Raw genomic sequence first — 14355 nt, 5'->3', positions numbered from 1 at the left:
GTGACCAGTGAGCTGAGATAAGGCGGGGCTTTACCTAGCAGAGACTTGTAGATAACCTGTAGCCAGTGGGTTTGGCGACGAGTATGAAGCGAGGGCCAACCAACGAGAGCGTACAGGTCGCAATGGTGGGTAGTGTATGGGGCTTTGGTGACAAAACGGATGGCACTGTGACAGACTGCATCCAGTTTGTTGAGGAGAGTGTTGGAGGCTATTTTATAGATGACATCACCGAAGTCGAGGATCGGTAGGATGGTCAGTTTTACGAGGGTATGTTTGGCAGCATGAGTGAAGGATGCTTGTTGCGATATAGGATGCCGATTCTAGATTTAATTTTGGATTGGAGATGCTTAATGTGAGTCTGGAAGGAGAGTTTACAGTCTAACCAGACACCTAGGTATTTGTAGTTGTCCACGTATTCCAAGTCAGAGCCGTCCAGAGTAGTGATGCTGGACGGGCGAGCAGGTGCGGGCAGTGGTCGATTGAATAGCATGCATTTAGTTTTACTTGCATTTAAGAGCAGTTGGAGGCCACGGAAGTAGAGTTGTATGGCATTGAAGCTCATCTGGAGGTTAGTTAACAGTGCCCAAGCAGGGGCCAGAAGTATACAGAATGGTTTTGTCTGCGTAGAGGTGGATCAGAGAATCACCAGCAGCAAGAGCAACATCATTGATGTATACAGAGAAGAGAATCAGCCCGAGAATTGAACCCTGTGGCACCCCCATAGAGACTGCCAGAGGTCCGGACAACAGGCCCTCCGATTTGACACATTGAACTCTATCAGAAAAGTAGTTGGTAAACCAGGCGAGGCAATCATTTGAGAAACCAAGGCTGTCGAGTCTGCCAATAAGAATGTGGTGATTGACAGAGTCGAAAGCCTTGGCCAGTTCAATGAATACGGCTGCAAAGTAATGTCTCTTATCGATGGCGGTTATGATATCGTTTAGGACCTTGAGTGTGGCTGAGGTGCACCCATGACCAGCTCTGAAACCAGATTGCATAGCGGAGAAGGTACGATGGGATTCGAAATGGTCGGTAATCTGTTAACTTGGCTTTCGAAGACCTTAGAAAGACAGGGTAGGATAGATATAGGTCTGTAGCAGTTTGGGTCTAGAGTGTCACCCCCTATGAAGAGGGGGATGACCGCGGCAGCTTTCCAATCTTTGGGAATCTCAGACGATACGAAAGAGAGGTTGAACAGGCTAGTAATGGGGGTTGCAACAATTTCGGCAGATCATTTTAGAAAGAGAGGGTCCAGATTGTCTAGCCCAGCTGATTTGTAGGGGTCCAGATGTTGCAGCTCTTTCAGAACATCAGCTATCTGGATTTGGGTGAAGGAGAACTGGTGGGGGCTTTGGCGGGTTGCTGTGGAGGTTGCCGGGCAGTTGACCGGGGTAGGGGTAGCCAGGTGGAAAGCATGGACAGCCGTAGAGAAATGCTTATTGAAATTCTCAATTATAGTGGATTTATCGGTGGTAACAGTGTTTCCTAGCCTCAGAGCAGTGGGCAGCTGGGAGGAGGTGATCTTATTCTCCATGGACTTTACAGTATCCCAGAACTTTTTTGAGTTAGTACTACAGGATGCACATTTCTGTTTGAAAAAGCTAGCCTGAGCTTTCCTAACTGCCTGTTAGGATGACTCTCTATAGACATCTCTCATTTCACACAGGCATTGAAGGAGACAACTAACCAGGATCTGGCCACTGTAATAATATTACAAAAGACTCCATCTATAGACAGCCCAGAGCCGAAGTCAGTCCACAACCTGGAGAACCCACAATAAAAATCACATTAGCTGCTAGGAGACTTAATTACTATGAGAACAGATGGCTCAATTGCTGTTTGTTTGGATGTATGTCAAATATTACCCTATACAGTGCACTACTTCTGATCAGAGCCCTACGGGCCCTGGTCAAAAGTAGTGCACTACATAGGGAATAGAGTGCCATTTGGGACACACACACTATTATCACATTTGGAAAAGACGCTCAGCGAATTAGAGAGGATGATACAGACTACTCAAAGCAGTGTCGTCAGAGGAAAAAACACACTCGTGTTTGACATTGAAGTGATATTATAAAAAAGACTAACTGAAGCAACATTTCCATTCATGGAAGTCAGAAAAGCCTTTCATGTCAAATCAAATCAAATCAAATTTTATTAGTCACATACACATGGTTAGCAGATGTTAATGCGAGTGTAGCGAAATGCTTGTGCTTCTAGTTCCGACAATGTAGTAATAACCAACAGTAATCTAACCTAACAATTCCACACTACTACCTTACACACACACACAAGTGTAAGGGATAAAGAATATGTACATAAAGATATATGGATGAGTGGTGGTACAGAACGGCATGGCAGATGCAGTAGATGGTATAGAGTACGGTATATACATATGAGATGAGTACTGTAGGGTATGTAAACATAAAGTGGCATAGTTTAAAGTGGCTAGTGGTACATGTATTGCATAAAGATGGCAAGATGCAGTAGATGATATAGAGTACAGTATATATACATATGAGATGGGTCATGTAGGGTATGTAAACATTGTATTAAGTGGCATTGCTTAAAGTGGCTAGTGGTACATTTTTACATAATTTCCATCAATTCCCATTTTTAAAGTGGCTGGAGTTGAGTCAGTATGTTGGCAGCGGCCGCTAAATGTTAGTGGTGGCTGTTTAACAGTCTGATGGCCTTGAGATAGAAGCTGTTTTTCAGTCTCTCGGTCCCTGCTTTGATGCACCTGTACTGACCTCGCCTTCTGGATGATAGCGGGGTGAACAGGCAGTGGCTTGGGTGGTTGTTGTCCTTGATGATCTTTATGGCCTTCCTGTGACATCGGGTGGTGTAGGTGTCCTGGAGGGCAGGTAGTTTGCCCCTGGTGATGCGTTCTGCAGACCTCACTACCCTCTGGAGAGCCTTACGGTTGTGGGCGGAGCAGTTGCCGTACCAGGCGGTGATACAGCCCGACAGGATGCTCTCGATTGTGCATCTGTAGAAGTTTGTGAGTGCTTTTGGTGACAAGCCGAATTTCTTCAGCCTCCTGAGGTTGAAGAGGCGCTGCTGCGCCTTCTTCACAACGCTGTCTGTGTGGGTGGACCAGTTCAGTTTGTCCGTGATGTGTACACCGAGGAACTTAAAACTTTCCACCTTCTCCACTACTGACCCGTCGATGTGGATAGGGGGGTGCTCCCTCTGCTGTTTCCTGAAGTCCACAATCATCTCCTTTGTTTTGTTGACGTTGAGTATGAGGTTATTTTCCTGACACCACACTCCGAGGGCCCTCACCTCCTCCCTGTAGGCCGTCTCGTCGTTGTTGGTGATCAAGCCTACCACTGTAGTGTCATCCGCAAACTTGATGATTGAGTTGGAGGCGTGCATGGCCACGCAGTCGTGGGTGAACAGGGAGTACAGGAGAGGGCTCAGAACGCACCCTTGTGGGGCCCCAGTGTTGAGGATCAGCGGGGTGGAGATGTTGTTACCTACCCTCACCACCTGGGGGCGGCCCGTCAGGAAGTCCAGGACCCAGTTGCACAGGGCGGGGTCGAGACCCAGGGTCTCGAGCTTGATGACGAGTTTGGAGGGTACTATGGTGTTAAATGCTGAGCTGTAATCGATGAACAGCATTCTCACATGGGTATTCCTCTTGTCCAGATGGGTTAGGGCAGTGTGCAGTGTGGTTGCGATTGCGTCGTCTGTGGACCTATTGGGTCGGTAAGCAAATTGGAGTGGGTCTAGGGTGTCCGGTAGGGTGGAGGTGATATGGTCCTTGACTAGTCTCTCAAAGCACTTCATGATGACGGAAGTGAGTGCTACGGGGCGGTAGTCGTTTAGCTCAGTTACCTTAGCTTTCTTGGGAACAGGAACAATGGTGGCCCTCTTGAAGCATGTGGGAACAGCAGACTGGGATAAGGATTGATTGAATATGTCCGTAAACACACCAGCCAGCTGGTCTGCGCATGCTCTGAGGACGCGGCTGGGAATGCCGTCTGGGCCTGCAGCCTTGCGAGGGTTAACACGTTTAAATGTTTTACTCACCTCGGCTGCAGTGAAGGAGAGCCCGCAGGTTTTGGTAGGGGGCCGTGTCAGTGGCACTGTATTGTCCTCAAAGCGGGCAAAAAAGTTGTTTAGCCTGTCTGGGAGCAAGACATCCTGGTCCTCGACGGGGCTGGTTTTCTTTTTGTAATCCGTGATTGACTGTAGACCCTGCCACATACCTCTTGTGTCTGAGCTGTTGAATTTCGACTCGATTTTGTCTCTGTACTGAGACTTGGCCTGTTTGATTGCCTTGCGGAGAGAATAGCTACACTGTTTGTATTCGGTCATGCTTCCGGTCACCTTGCCCTGGTTAAAAGCAGTGGTTCGCGCTTTCAGTTTCACGCGAATGCTGCCGTCAATCCACGGTTTCTGGTTTGGGAATGTTTTTATCGTTGCTGTGGGTACGACATCGTCAATGCACTTCCTAATGAACTCGCTCACCGAATCAGCATATTCGTCAATATTGTTGTTGGACGCGATGCGGAACATATTCCAATCTGCGTGATCGAAGCAGTCTTGAAGCGTGGATTCAGATTGGTCGGACCAGCGTTGAACAGACCTGAGCGCGGGAGCTTGTTGTTTGAGTTTTTGTTTGTAGGCTGGAATCAACAAAATGGAGTCGTGGTCAGCTTTTCCGAAAGGGGGGCGGGGGAGGGCCTTATAAGCGTCGCGGAAATTAGTGTAACAATGGTCTAGTGTTTTTCCAGCCCTGGTAGCACAATCGATATGCTGATAGAATTTAGGGAGTTTTGTTTTTAGATTAGCCTTGTTAAAATCCCCAGCTACGATGAATGCAGCCTCAGGGTGTGTGGTTTCCAGTTTACAAAGAGTCAGATGTCTTCATTGATATCTGTTGCAACAGTCTTTTTGATGTTGAAAAGTCTTCTAATGAGTGAAGCTAACATGTTCAGCCTTTTGTGTAAAAAATATATTCCTTTGGGACATCCCTGGTTTAACATGTTGGGAACCAAGAGCTTAAAGACACTTATCCTACCTTGTCCAGGCCAGGGCTGATGGCTTGCATGCACCATCCCAAAATAATAATAACTTAATTCATTGTTAAAAAGAGAGGGAGTGGTACAGTTGACCCACTCTCCATTTTAGGCAACAGGCTTAAATAATGCAGTCACACGTATGTCACGGCCATCGTAAGGAGGACGTAAGGAGGAGATCAAGGCGCAGCGTTGTAAGCGTACATTCTTCTTTATTAAAAGAACGAACACTGAACAAAATAACAAAACGAACAGTGAAGCTTATATGGCTAGTGCAGACAGGCAACTAAACATAGATCAAGAACCCACAAAACCAAAAGGGAAAATGGCAACCTAAATATGATCCCCAATCAGAGACAACGATAAACAGCTGCCTCTGATTGGGAACCAATTCAGGCCACCATAGACATACATATACCTAGACTACCAAAACCCCTAGACATACAAAAACCCCTAGACAATACAAAACTAGCATACCCACCCTCGTCACACCCTGACCTAACCAAAATAATAAAGAAAACAGAGATAACTAAGGTCAGGGCGTGACAACGTAATGAAAATGTAAGTGTCTTTTAACTCAGTGTCTTCTGACTGCAGTACAGTTGATGAGACAAAGCAGGATATCTGAGTAGAGAGAAATCAGAGTAAATGTGTCAGACAACACACTTAACCGTGAACAATTAGGGTATAATTGTTCAGCCTTAAAGGGATAATCCACCCCCAGACATAAAAATTATAAATCTCCTGTCAATTTGTTGAAAAACATGTTCCATCAGTGGGTAAAATAAAATAAAAAACCCACAATTTATCTTCTAATTGGTCCGTATGTGGAAATCAGATAATCGTGTAGGAACGCATCATAGTGACAATTCCCATCACTGGAAACAGGGGATAACACACTATCACGTTTCATAACGCTTTTAAAACAATGACCTCCATTCCAGATGACCAAATCAGCCAATAGATAGTATGGGCCTACTTGTGTAGAACACATCCATCCGTTTATATCCTCATGACAATGTATATATTTCGCTTAGATGTGCTCAATCTGGATCCCGGGTGGCGCAGTGGTCTAGGGCACTGCATCGCAGCGCTAGCTGTGCCACCAGAGACTCTGGGTTCGCACCCAGGCTCTGTCGCAGCCGGCCGCGACCGGGAGGTCCGTGGGGCGACGCACAATTGGCCTAGCGTCGTCCGGGTTAGGGAGGGTTTGGCCGGTAGGGATATCCTTGTCTCACCCAACTGGCTGTCGACCCATCGCATTCACGTTGTCATGCTGCGTCATGCAGTTGCTAAGCTAATCGTCATGCAATCCCTTCTCAAAGTCAGGGTATGAGTCTAGAAACCTGCCTATTTTCCTCGAAAGTACGTAATGTCATGATTCCAAAGCTATACGATATTACAGAGAACAAGTTAATTATCTCACATCTTGGAAAAGATTTGCAATGTTGTACTCCTTTTTTTTTATTACATTTTTTTTTTTAAATTGAATTTTTTTCCCCCAATTTTGTGGTATCCAATTGTTAGTAGTTACTGTCTTGTCTCATCGCTACAACTCCCGTACGGACTTGGGAGAGACGAAGGTCGAGAGCCATGCGTCCTCCGAAACACAACCCAAACAAGCCGCACTGCTTCTTAACACAGCGCGCATCCAACCCGGAAGCCAGCCGCACCAATGTGTCGGAGGAAACACCTAGCGACCTGGTCAGCGTGCACTGCGCCCGGCCCGCCACAGGAGTTGCTAGTGCGCGATGAGACAAGGATATCCCTACCGGCCAAACCCTCCCTAACCCGGACGACGCTTGGCCAATTGTGCGTCGCCCTATGGACCTCCCGGTCGCGGCCGGCTGCGACAGTGCCTGGGCTCGAACCCAGAGTCTCTGGTGGCACAGCTAGCACTGAATGTTGTACTTCTTGTTCATGAAATTCATGCTAATGTTTGGTTTTTGAGCTAGTGCTCAATAGTTTCCCATTCACTCATTGAAAGAGAGCTCTCTTTGTCCCAGAATCTTCCAGAATGCACAGCGCGGCCCATTGACAACGCATGGGCCACATACACAATTGGCATTAATACGATTCTAATGGAGTTTCCCATCTCCTCAAAATATCTCTGTGGGAAAGAAACATACTCTGCCCTCACTCTGGGCAGAGACTAACTGCAAGCATTGTGGGTTTTAACACTATTTCACACTTTTAATCAAAGGAATTAGTGGTTTGGGCTGGATTATCCCTTAAAGTGGTGTCAGTGTGGTTTAACAATATACCCTAGCCTAGAGACAATGAGATTTATTATTGTGCCTCTGTTTGGGTCTTTATCAACAGCAGTGAACTGAAAGAGTTAAATAAGGTATCTGTTAACATTGATCACCCTACTGCACTTAACGTGTGTGTGTGTGTGGGTGTGTGTATATTTATTTATGTACAGTGCATTCAGAAAGTATTCAGACCCTGTGACTTATTCCACAATTTGCTATGTTACAGACTTGTTCTAAAACTGATTAAATACATACAAATCCTAACCAATCTACACACAATACCACACAATGACAAAGTAAAAATAGCTTTTTTGAAATGTTGCAATTCAAAATAAAAAACAGAAATACCTTGTTTACATAAGTATTCAGACCCTTTGCATTGATCATCCTTGAGGTGTTTCTACAACTTGATTTGAGTCCACCTGTGGTAAATGCAATTAATTGGACATGATTTGAAAAGGCACACACCTGTCTATATAAGGTCCCACAGTTGACAGTGCATGTCAGAGCAAAAACCAAGCCATGAGGTTGAAGGAAAGCTCCGAGACAGGATTGTGTCGAGGCACAGATCTGGGGAAGGGTACCGATGATGTCTTCAGCATTGAAAATGTCTTAAGCATTGAAATTCCCTAAAAAAACAGTGGTCTCTATCATTCTTAAATGGAAGAAGTTTGGAACCACCAAGACCCTTCCTAGAGCTGGCCGCCCGGCCAAACTGAGCAATCGGGGGAGAAGGGCCTTGGTCAGGGAGGTGACCAAGAACTCAATGGTCACTCTGACAGAGCTCCAGAGTTCCTCTGTGGAGATGGGAGTACTTTCCAGGAGAACAACCCTCTCTGCAGCACTCCACCAATCAGGCCTTTATGGTAGAGTGGCCAGACAGAATCCACTCTTCAGTAAAAGGAACATGACAGCCCGCTTGGAGTTTGCCAAAAGGCACCTAAAGATTCTCTGGTCTGATGAAACCAAGATTGAACTCTTTGGACTGAATGCCAAGCGTCACGTCTTGGGGAAACCTGGCACCATCGCTACGGTAAAGTATGGTGGTGGCAGCATCATGCTGTGGGGATGTTTTTCAGCGGCAGGGACTGGGAGACTAGTCAGGTTCGAGGGAAAAATGAACGGAGTAAAGTACAGACAGATCCTTGATGAAAACCTGCTCCAGAGCGCTCAGGACCTCAGACTGGGGTGAAGGTTCACCTTCCAACAGAACAACGACCCGAAGCACACAGCCAAGAAAACGCAGGAGTGGCTTTGGGACAAGTCTCTGAATGTCCTTGAGTGGCCCAGCCAGGGACTTGAACCCGATTGAACATCTCTGGAGAGACCTGAATATAGCTGTGAAGCGACGCTCCCCATCAAACCTGACTGAGCTGGAATGGATCTGCAGAGAAGAATGGGAGAAACTCACCAAATACAGGTGTGCCAAGCTTGTAGCGTCATACCCAAGAAGACACAAGGCTGTAATCGCTGCCAAAAGTGCTTCAACAAAGTCCTGAGTAAAGGGTCTGAATACTTATGTAAATATGATATTTCAGTTTTACATTTTTATAATTTTGTAAAAATTATGGGGTATTGTGTATAGATTGATGAGGAAAATTTTATAATAAAGCTGTAACGTAACAAAAAAGGGGTCTGAATACTTTCCGAATGCACTGTGAGTTTGTGTGTGTGTGTGTGTGTGTGTCTGCGCGTGAGTGCGTGTCATGGCTGACGGGAGGAAATGCCAGTGACCAGCCTAACTCAATAAGAGCAGAGCACTGGGCTGAGATGATGACTGTCACGAGATGGAGGACACAAGTGCCCACTCCTCCAAACAGATTCAATTAGGGCACTTTGTGTGGACGACCATCTCGTTGAATCCCTAATGACACCCTATTCCCTACATAGTGTACTACTTTTGACCAGAGCCCTATAAACCCAGTAAAAATTATTTTACTAAATAGGGAATAGGGTGCCATTTGGGACACCTTATCAGTACAGATCAGATGATGTAACCCACATGCCAAGGGGTTCCCCGCAGGCCCTATTGGCGGACAGATTCTATTAGATAATTCAAGCCTTTGTAAAGTTTTACCACAAAGAGAGTGAGGCAGTGAAAAGTTCTTTGAATTACATTTTTGTTTGTCTCCTTGTCTTTGATCAAAGGGAATTCTTTCAGCTAATGTCATTCGAAGTACTTCCCTTGATATAAACAACATTGATGAGGGGAAACAACCCACTGGGCACAGACGTCAGTTGAACTTCTAGTTTTGATTTACATTTGGTTCAGTTGTCAATTAATGTGAAATCAACAGAAAATGTCACCATGTCATTGGATTTAGGTTAAAAGTTGGGTGAAAAAAATACGAAATTCCCTTACACCGATGACTTTTATTAATGAAACATTTGGAGTGCTGCAGCCGCCTACCTACCCTATTGTCTGTGGACATGAGGACTATTTTCTCAGGACTATGAGCCCGCCACTCGTCCCATAAAAGACTACCATGACATAGGTGACTGTACACAGACAGTAGGTTGGTTAGTAATTGTAATAGTGTCTTTCTCACCAGCTGATGAGTCCAGCGGCGACGGCGGACCAGGTGACACAGCATGAGTTGGGCCTCTTGCTCTCCTCCTCCTCGTCTTTCCGACAGCAGCACAGACAGCTCAGGTAGATAGCCAGACAGAGCAGATTCAGGCCCAGGCCCGCAGCCGCCACACAGCCCAGGAAGATTAACGACTATTGGGAGAGATGGAGAGAGAGATTAAGAGAAAGTGAAAGAGAGAGAAAGAAAGAGATCGAGAGAGAGAGAGAAAGAAAGAAAGAGCAAGAAAGAGATAGAGAGAGAGCAAGAGAGACAGGGGGTGATAGAGGAGAGAGATAGAGGAAGAGAGAGATGGAAAAAGAGAGACAGATATATATATATATAGAGAGAGAGATAGATAGATATAGAGAGAGGAGAGAGTGAGAAATAGAGGAGAGAGAGAGGGGAGAGAGTGTTAAATAGAGGAGAGAGTGAGAAATAGAGGAGAGAGAGAGGGGAGAGAGTGTTAAATAGAGGAGAGAGTGAGAAAAAGAGGAGAGAGAGGGGAGAGACTTTTAAATAACTGTATATCAATGTCAATGTCAAAAACAGAACACACAGTAAACCTCGGGACTCACTCTGCATGGCAACTCATTCGCTACAGCTATTTTAGATGTAATTTCTTTGAGCATTTGTTCAGTTTGCATACTGATGCATAGGTACATCAAACACACAGCATCAGCATTGACACTCATCACTCTCTGATCCTTTGAGGATCCAGATAAAGATTGAATGAAGCTTGAGTGACGACAGTCAGAGAACACAGATACACAAAGAATTTGAACAAACCCAATTTTGATAAACTCCCATATCTATTGGGTGAAATACCACAGTGTGCCATCACAGCAGCAAGATTTGTGAAAAGGTCAACCAGTGAAGAACAAACACCATTGTAAATGCAACCCATATTTATGTTTATTCTTTTTCCCTTTTGTACTTTAAGTATTTGCACATAATATGACATTTGTAATGTCTTTATTCTTGTGGAACTTTTGTGAGTATAATGTTTACTGTCCATTTGTATTGTTTATTTCACTTTTCTTTATTATCTAGTTCACTTGCTCTGGCAATGTTAACATATGTTTCCCATGCCAATAAAGCCATTATATTGGATTGAAATGTAATTGAATGAGGAGAGCAAAGTATTCTGCATAAATGGCACATCATTTGAATGTGTGATTTATGAATGTGTGTGGATAAGAGACAGAGGAGTGAAATGTAGTTATGAACCTGTGAGAGGAGATGAGAGGAGGGGAGAGGAGGGGAGAAGAGATGAGAGGAGATGAGAGGAGGGGAGAGGAGATGAGAGGAGAAGAGAGGAGGGGAGAGGAGATGAGAGGAGAAGAGAGGAGGGGAGAGGAGAAGAGAGGAGGGGAAAGGAGATGAGAGGAGATGAGAGGAGAGGAGAGGAGAGGAGGGGAGAGGAGATGAGGGGAGAGGAGATGAGAAGAGATGAGAGGAGATGAGAGGAGATGAGAGGAGGGGAGAGGAGATGAGAGGAGGGGAGAGGAGATGAGAGGAGATGAGAGGAAGGGAGAGGAGATGAGAAGAGATGAGAGGAGGGTAGAGGAGATGAGAGGAGGGGAGAGGAGATGAGAGGAGGGGAGAGGAGATGAGAGGAGGGGAGAGGAGATGAGGGGGGAGGAGATGAGAAGAGATGATAGGAGGGTAGAGGAGATGAGAGGAGGGGAGAGGAGATGAGAGGAGGGGAGAGGAGATGAGAGGAGGGGAGAGGAGATGAGAGGAGATGAGAGGAAGGGAGAGGAGATGAGAGGAGAAAAGGGGAGAGGAGATGAGAGGAGGGGAGAGGAGATGAGAGGAGGGGAGATGAGAGGAGATGAGAGGAGGGGAGAGGAGATGAGGGGGGAGGAGATGAGAGGAGATGAGAGGAGGGGAGAGGAGAGGAGATGAGAGGAGGGGAGAGGAGATGAGAGGAGGGGAGAGGAGATGAGGAGGGGAGAGGAGATGAGGAGATGAGTGGAGATGAGAAGAGGGGAGAGGGGAGAGGTGAGTAGAGAGGATAAGAGAGGAGGGAGAGGGGATGAGAGGTGGGGAGAGGAGATGAGAGGAGGGAGAGGTGAGTAGAGAGGAGAAGAGAGGAGGGGAGGGAAGGGGAGAGGAGGGGAGAGGAGATGAGAGGAGGGGAGAGGTGAGTAGAGAGGAGAAGAGAGGAGGGGAGAGGTGAGTAGAGAGTAGAAGAGAGGAGGGGAGGGAAGGGAAGGGGAAAGGAGGGGAGAGGAGATGAGAGGAGGGGAGAGAGGAGGGGAGAGGTGAGTAGAGAGGATGGGAGAGGAGATGAGAGGAGGAGGGGAGAGGTGAGTAGAGAGGAGAAGAGAGGAGGGGAGAGTAGAGAGGAAAAGAGAGGGGAGAGGAGATGAGAGGAGGGGAGAGGTGAGTAGAGAGGAGAAGAAGAGGATCCCTTCTTCCTTCAGTTCCATCTGGGGAGCAGGTGCTTTCTCATACCCCTCTCTTATTCCTCCCCCATCCCTCCTCCCTCCCTCACGCCATCCCTCCCTCCTTCAGAGAGAGGTGAAGGGGATGGGACAAGAATAGTTACCCAGACAGCAACCCAAGACAGCAATAGTAGGATTTGTTTGTTATGTTTGTTATTATGCCTCTTTATCTGTCTCACCCTTTTTGTCAATCTTACATTTGTCTATCTGTCTGTCCGTATGGCTGTATGTCTGCCAGCCTGCCTGCCTGCCTGTATGTCTGTTTGCCTTTCTGCCTGTCTGCCTTTCTGCTTGTCTTTCTGTCTGTCTGCCTGTCTGTCCATAGCCATCTGTCAAATCAAATCAAATCAAATCAAATTTTATTAGTCACACAGCCATCTGTCTGTTTACGTGCTGTGATGATGTCACCTGTTCTGTAATACTATTGAGGGCATTATAGTTAGAGCTGTTCTGAATGTAAGCTCATAACCATAATACCTCAATGCGTACAGTATGCATACATACCAGGCTAGTTATCTTAATTCCTCACGCCTTTTTGCATCGTGATTAATCCCCATTATGCCCTGTCTCCCTAATCCTCCAACCTCACCTCCATCTGTTGAGGAGTGAGGGAGGGATGCCTGATGCCTCATGTCCCATTTTCATGGCTACATGCCTCTCCTGCAGAGAGGGGGAGGTAAGGGGAGAAAGGGCTCATCTGGTGAAATCAATACCCAGCTATAAAACATAGGCTGTATTCCAAATGGCACCCCATTCTGCATGTAGTCCACTATTTTTGATCAGAGCCCTGTAGTCCACTATATAGGGGTACCATTTGGGATTCTACCATAGAGGAAGTGTAGGACAGGGATGGGCAACTTTGATGGGGGTGGGGACCACAAAAGATGCCCATCCCTACCGTAGAACATGTTTGATGATAGAGGTATGAGCATGTGTGTAGAGAGAAACAGTCTGTTAGCTGTAGCACAGATGTTTATTGGTGCCTCTGTGTGTGTGTGTGTGTGTGTGTGTGTGTGTGTGTGTGTGTGTGTGTGTGTGTGTGTGTGTGTGTGTGTGTGTGTGTGTGTGTGTGTGTGTGTGTGTGTGTGTGTGTGTGTGTGTGTGTGTGTGTGTGTGTGCACAGAGGTGTATTCAGACAGACAGACAGAGATTAGTAACTAACTAGACACTGGGCTTGATCGGACAGCTCAGAGCTTCTGCTCTTTTCTGTCCATATAAACACATGGATGGGTGGGAGAGGCAAGGCAGGCAAGGAACAATGAAGGAGGGTGTGGTCAGAAAAAGGCACCCACTTAGCTTAAATGGGTTAAAAGGTGCTCTTGGTTAAACAAATCAAATCGGACCCTGGTTAGGTTAAGGGGTGGGGGTTGGATGGGGGGTGATGACCCTGAGTGCGGGAGTGACTTGGAGGTGGAGGGCTAACCATCCTGGAGTGAGAAGTACTCAAAAGGGGGATGAGAGAAGATGGAGGGAGGAGGGGTCCTACAGTGTATTTTAGGTGAGGATATTAGATGAGATGGGGGGTACAGGGGGGTTGTTGGGGTGAGATTATGGGGGAGGAGTCGGAATGAAACCACTTGGCTGGGAGATGGGAGTTGGGAAGGGGCAAATGAGCTCCACTAACCTTCCCCCCGCCCCCCTTCTCATCGCCATGGCAACGGCCAGGTTTGGTGGTTGCCCTTGGTCTCTGTCGAGGGAGCACTGAGGATGAGTGAAAAGGGGAATTATCACTCCCAGCCTATTTGAATTAAGCAGCATGTGACAGGCAGCCCTGCTGAAGCTACATCTTGTGATTCCTCTTGAGCAAACAGGGAGGTACGGAGGTAAGGAATGAATAGGCCTATGTGGTGGATGACAGAAACGAAAAATGGAGAGAGAGAATATGGAACGTGGTGAGGATAGGGCTAAGAGCTATAAGGCATTAAATTAATAAACTAAAATATTATGAAGAATTGGAGAGTTGATTCAGTATCTGCACTCACGGTTTTAACAAAATCATTCCTCACTCTCTCTCTTTCTCTGTGTCATGTTTTGTCATTGATTATCATGT

General features: G+C 46.5%; 1 protein-coding gene across 2 annotated transcripts in view; it reads right to left on the bottom strand.

Annotated features, from left to right (window-relative positions):
* Positions 1-14355, bottom strand: part of LOC139580670 (protein tweety homolog 2-like) — a 121006-nt gene that overhangs the window by 75993 nt on the left and 30658 nt on the right. For both annotated transcript variants that reach the window (XM_071409559.1, XM_071409560.1), the window contains exon 2: positions 9835-10007. In XM_071409559.1, the coding sequence (XP_071265660.1) occupies positions 9835-10007 (173 nt within the window). The remainder of the gene's footprint in view (positions 1-9834; positions 10008-14355) is intronic.

This window comes from Salvelinus alpinus, chromosome 7 (genome assembly GCF_045679555.1).
Source record: "Salvelinus alpinus chromosome 7, SLU_Salpinus.1, whole genome shotgun sequence".
NCBI lineage: Eukaryota > Metazoa > Chordata > Actinopteri > Salmoniformes > Salmonidae > Salvelinus > Salvelinus alpinus.
The sequence above is the reverse complement of the archived record's forward strand: the minus strand, read 5'-3'. Positions and strand labels throughout refer to the sequence as shown.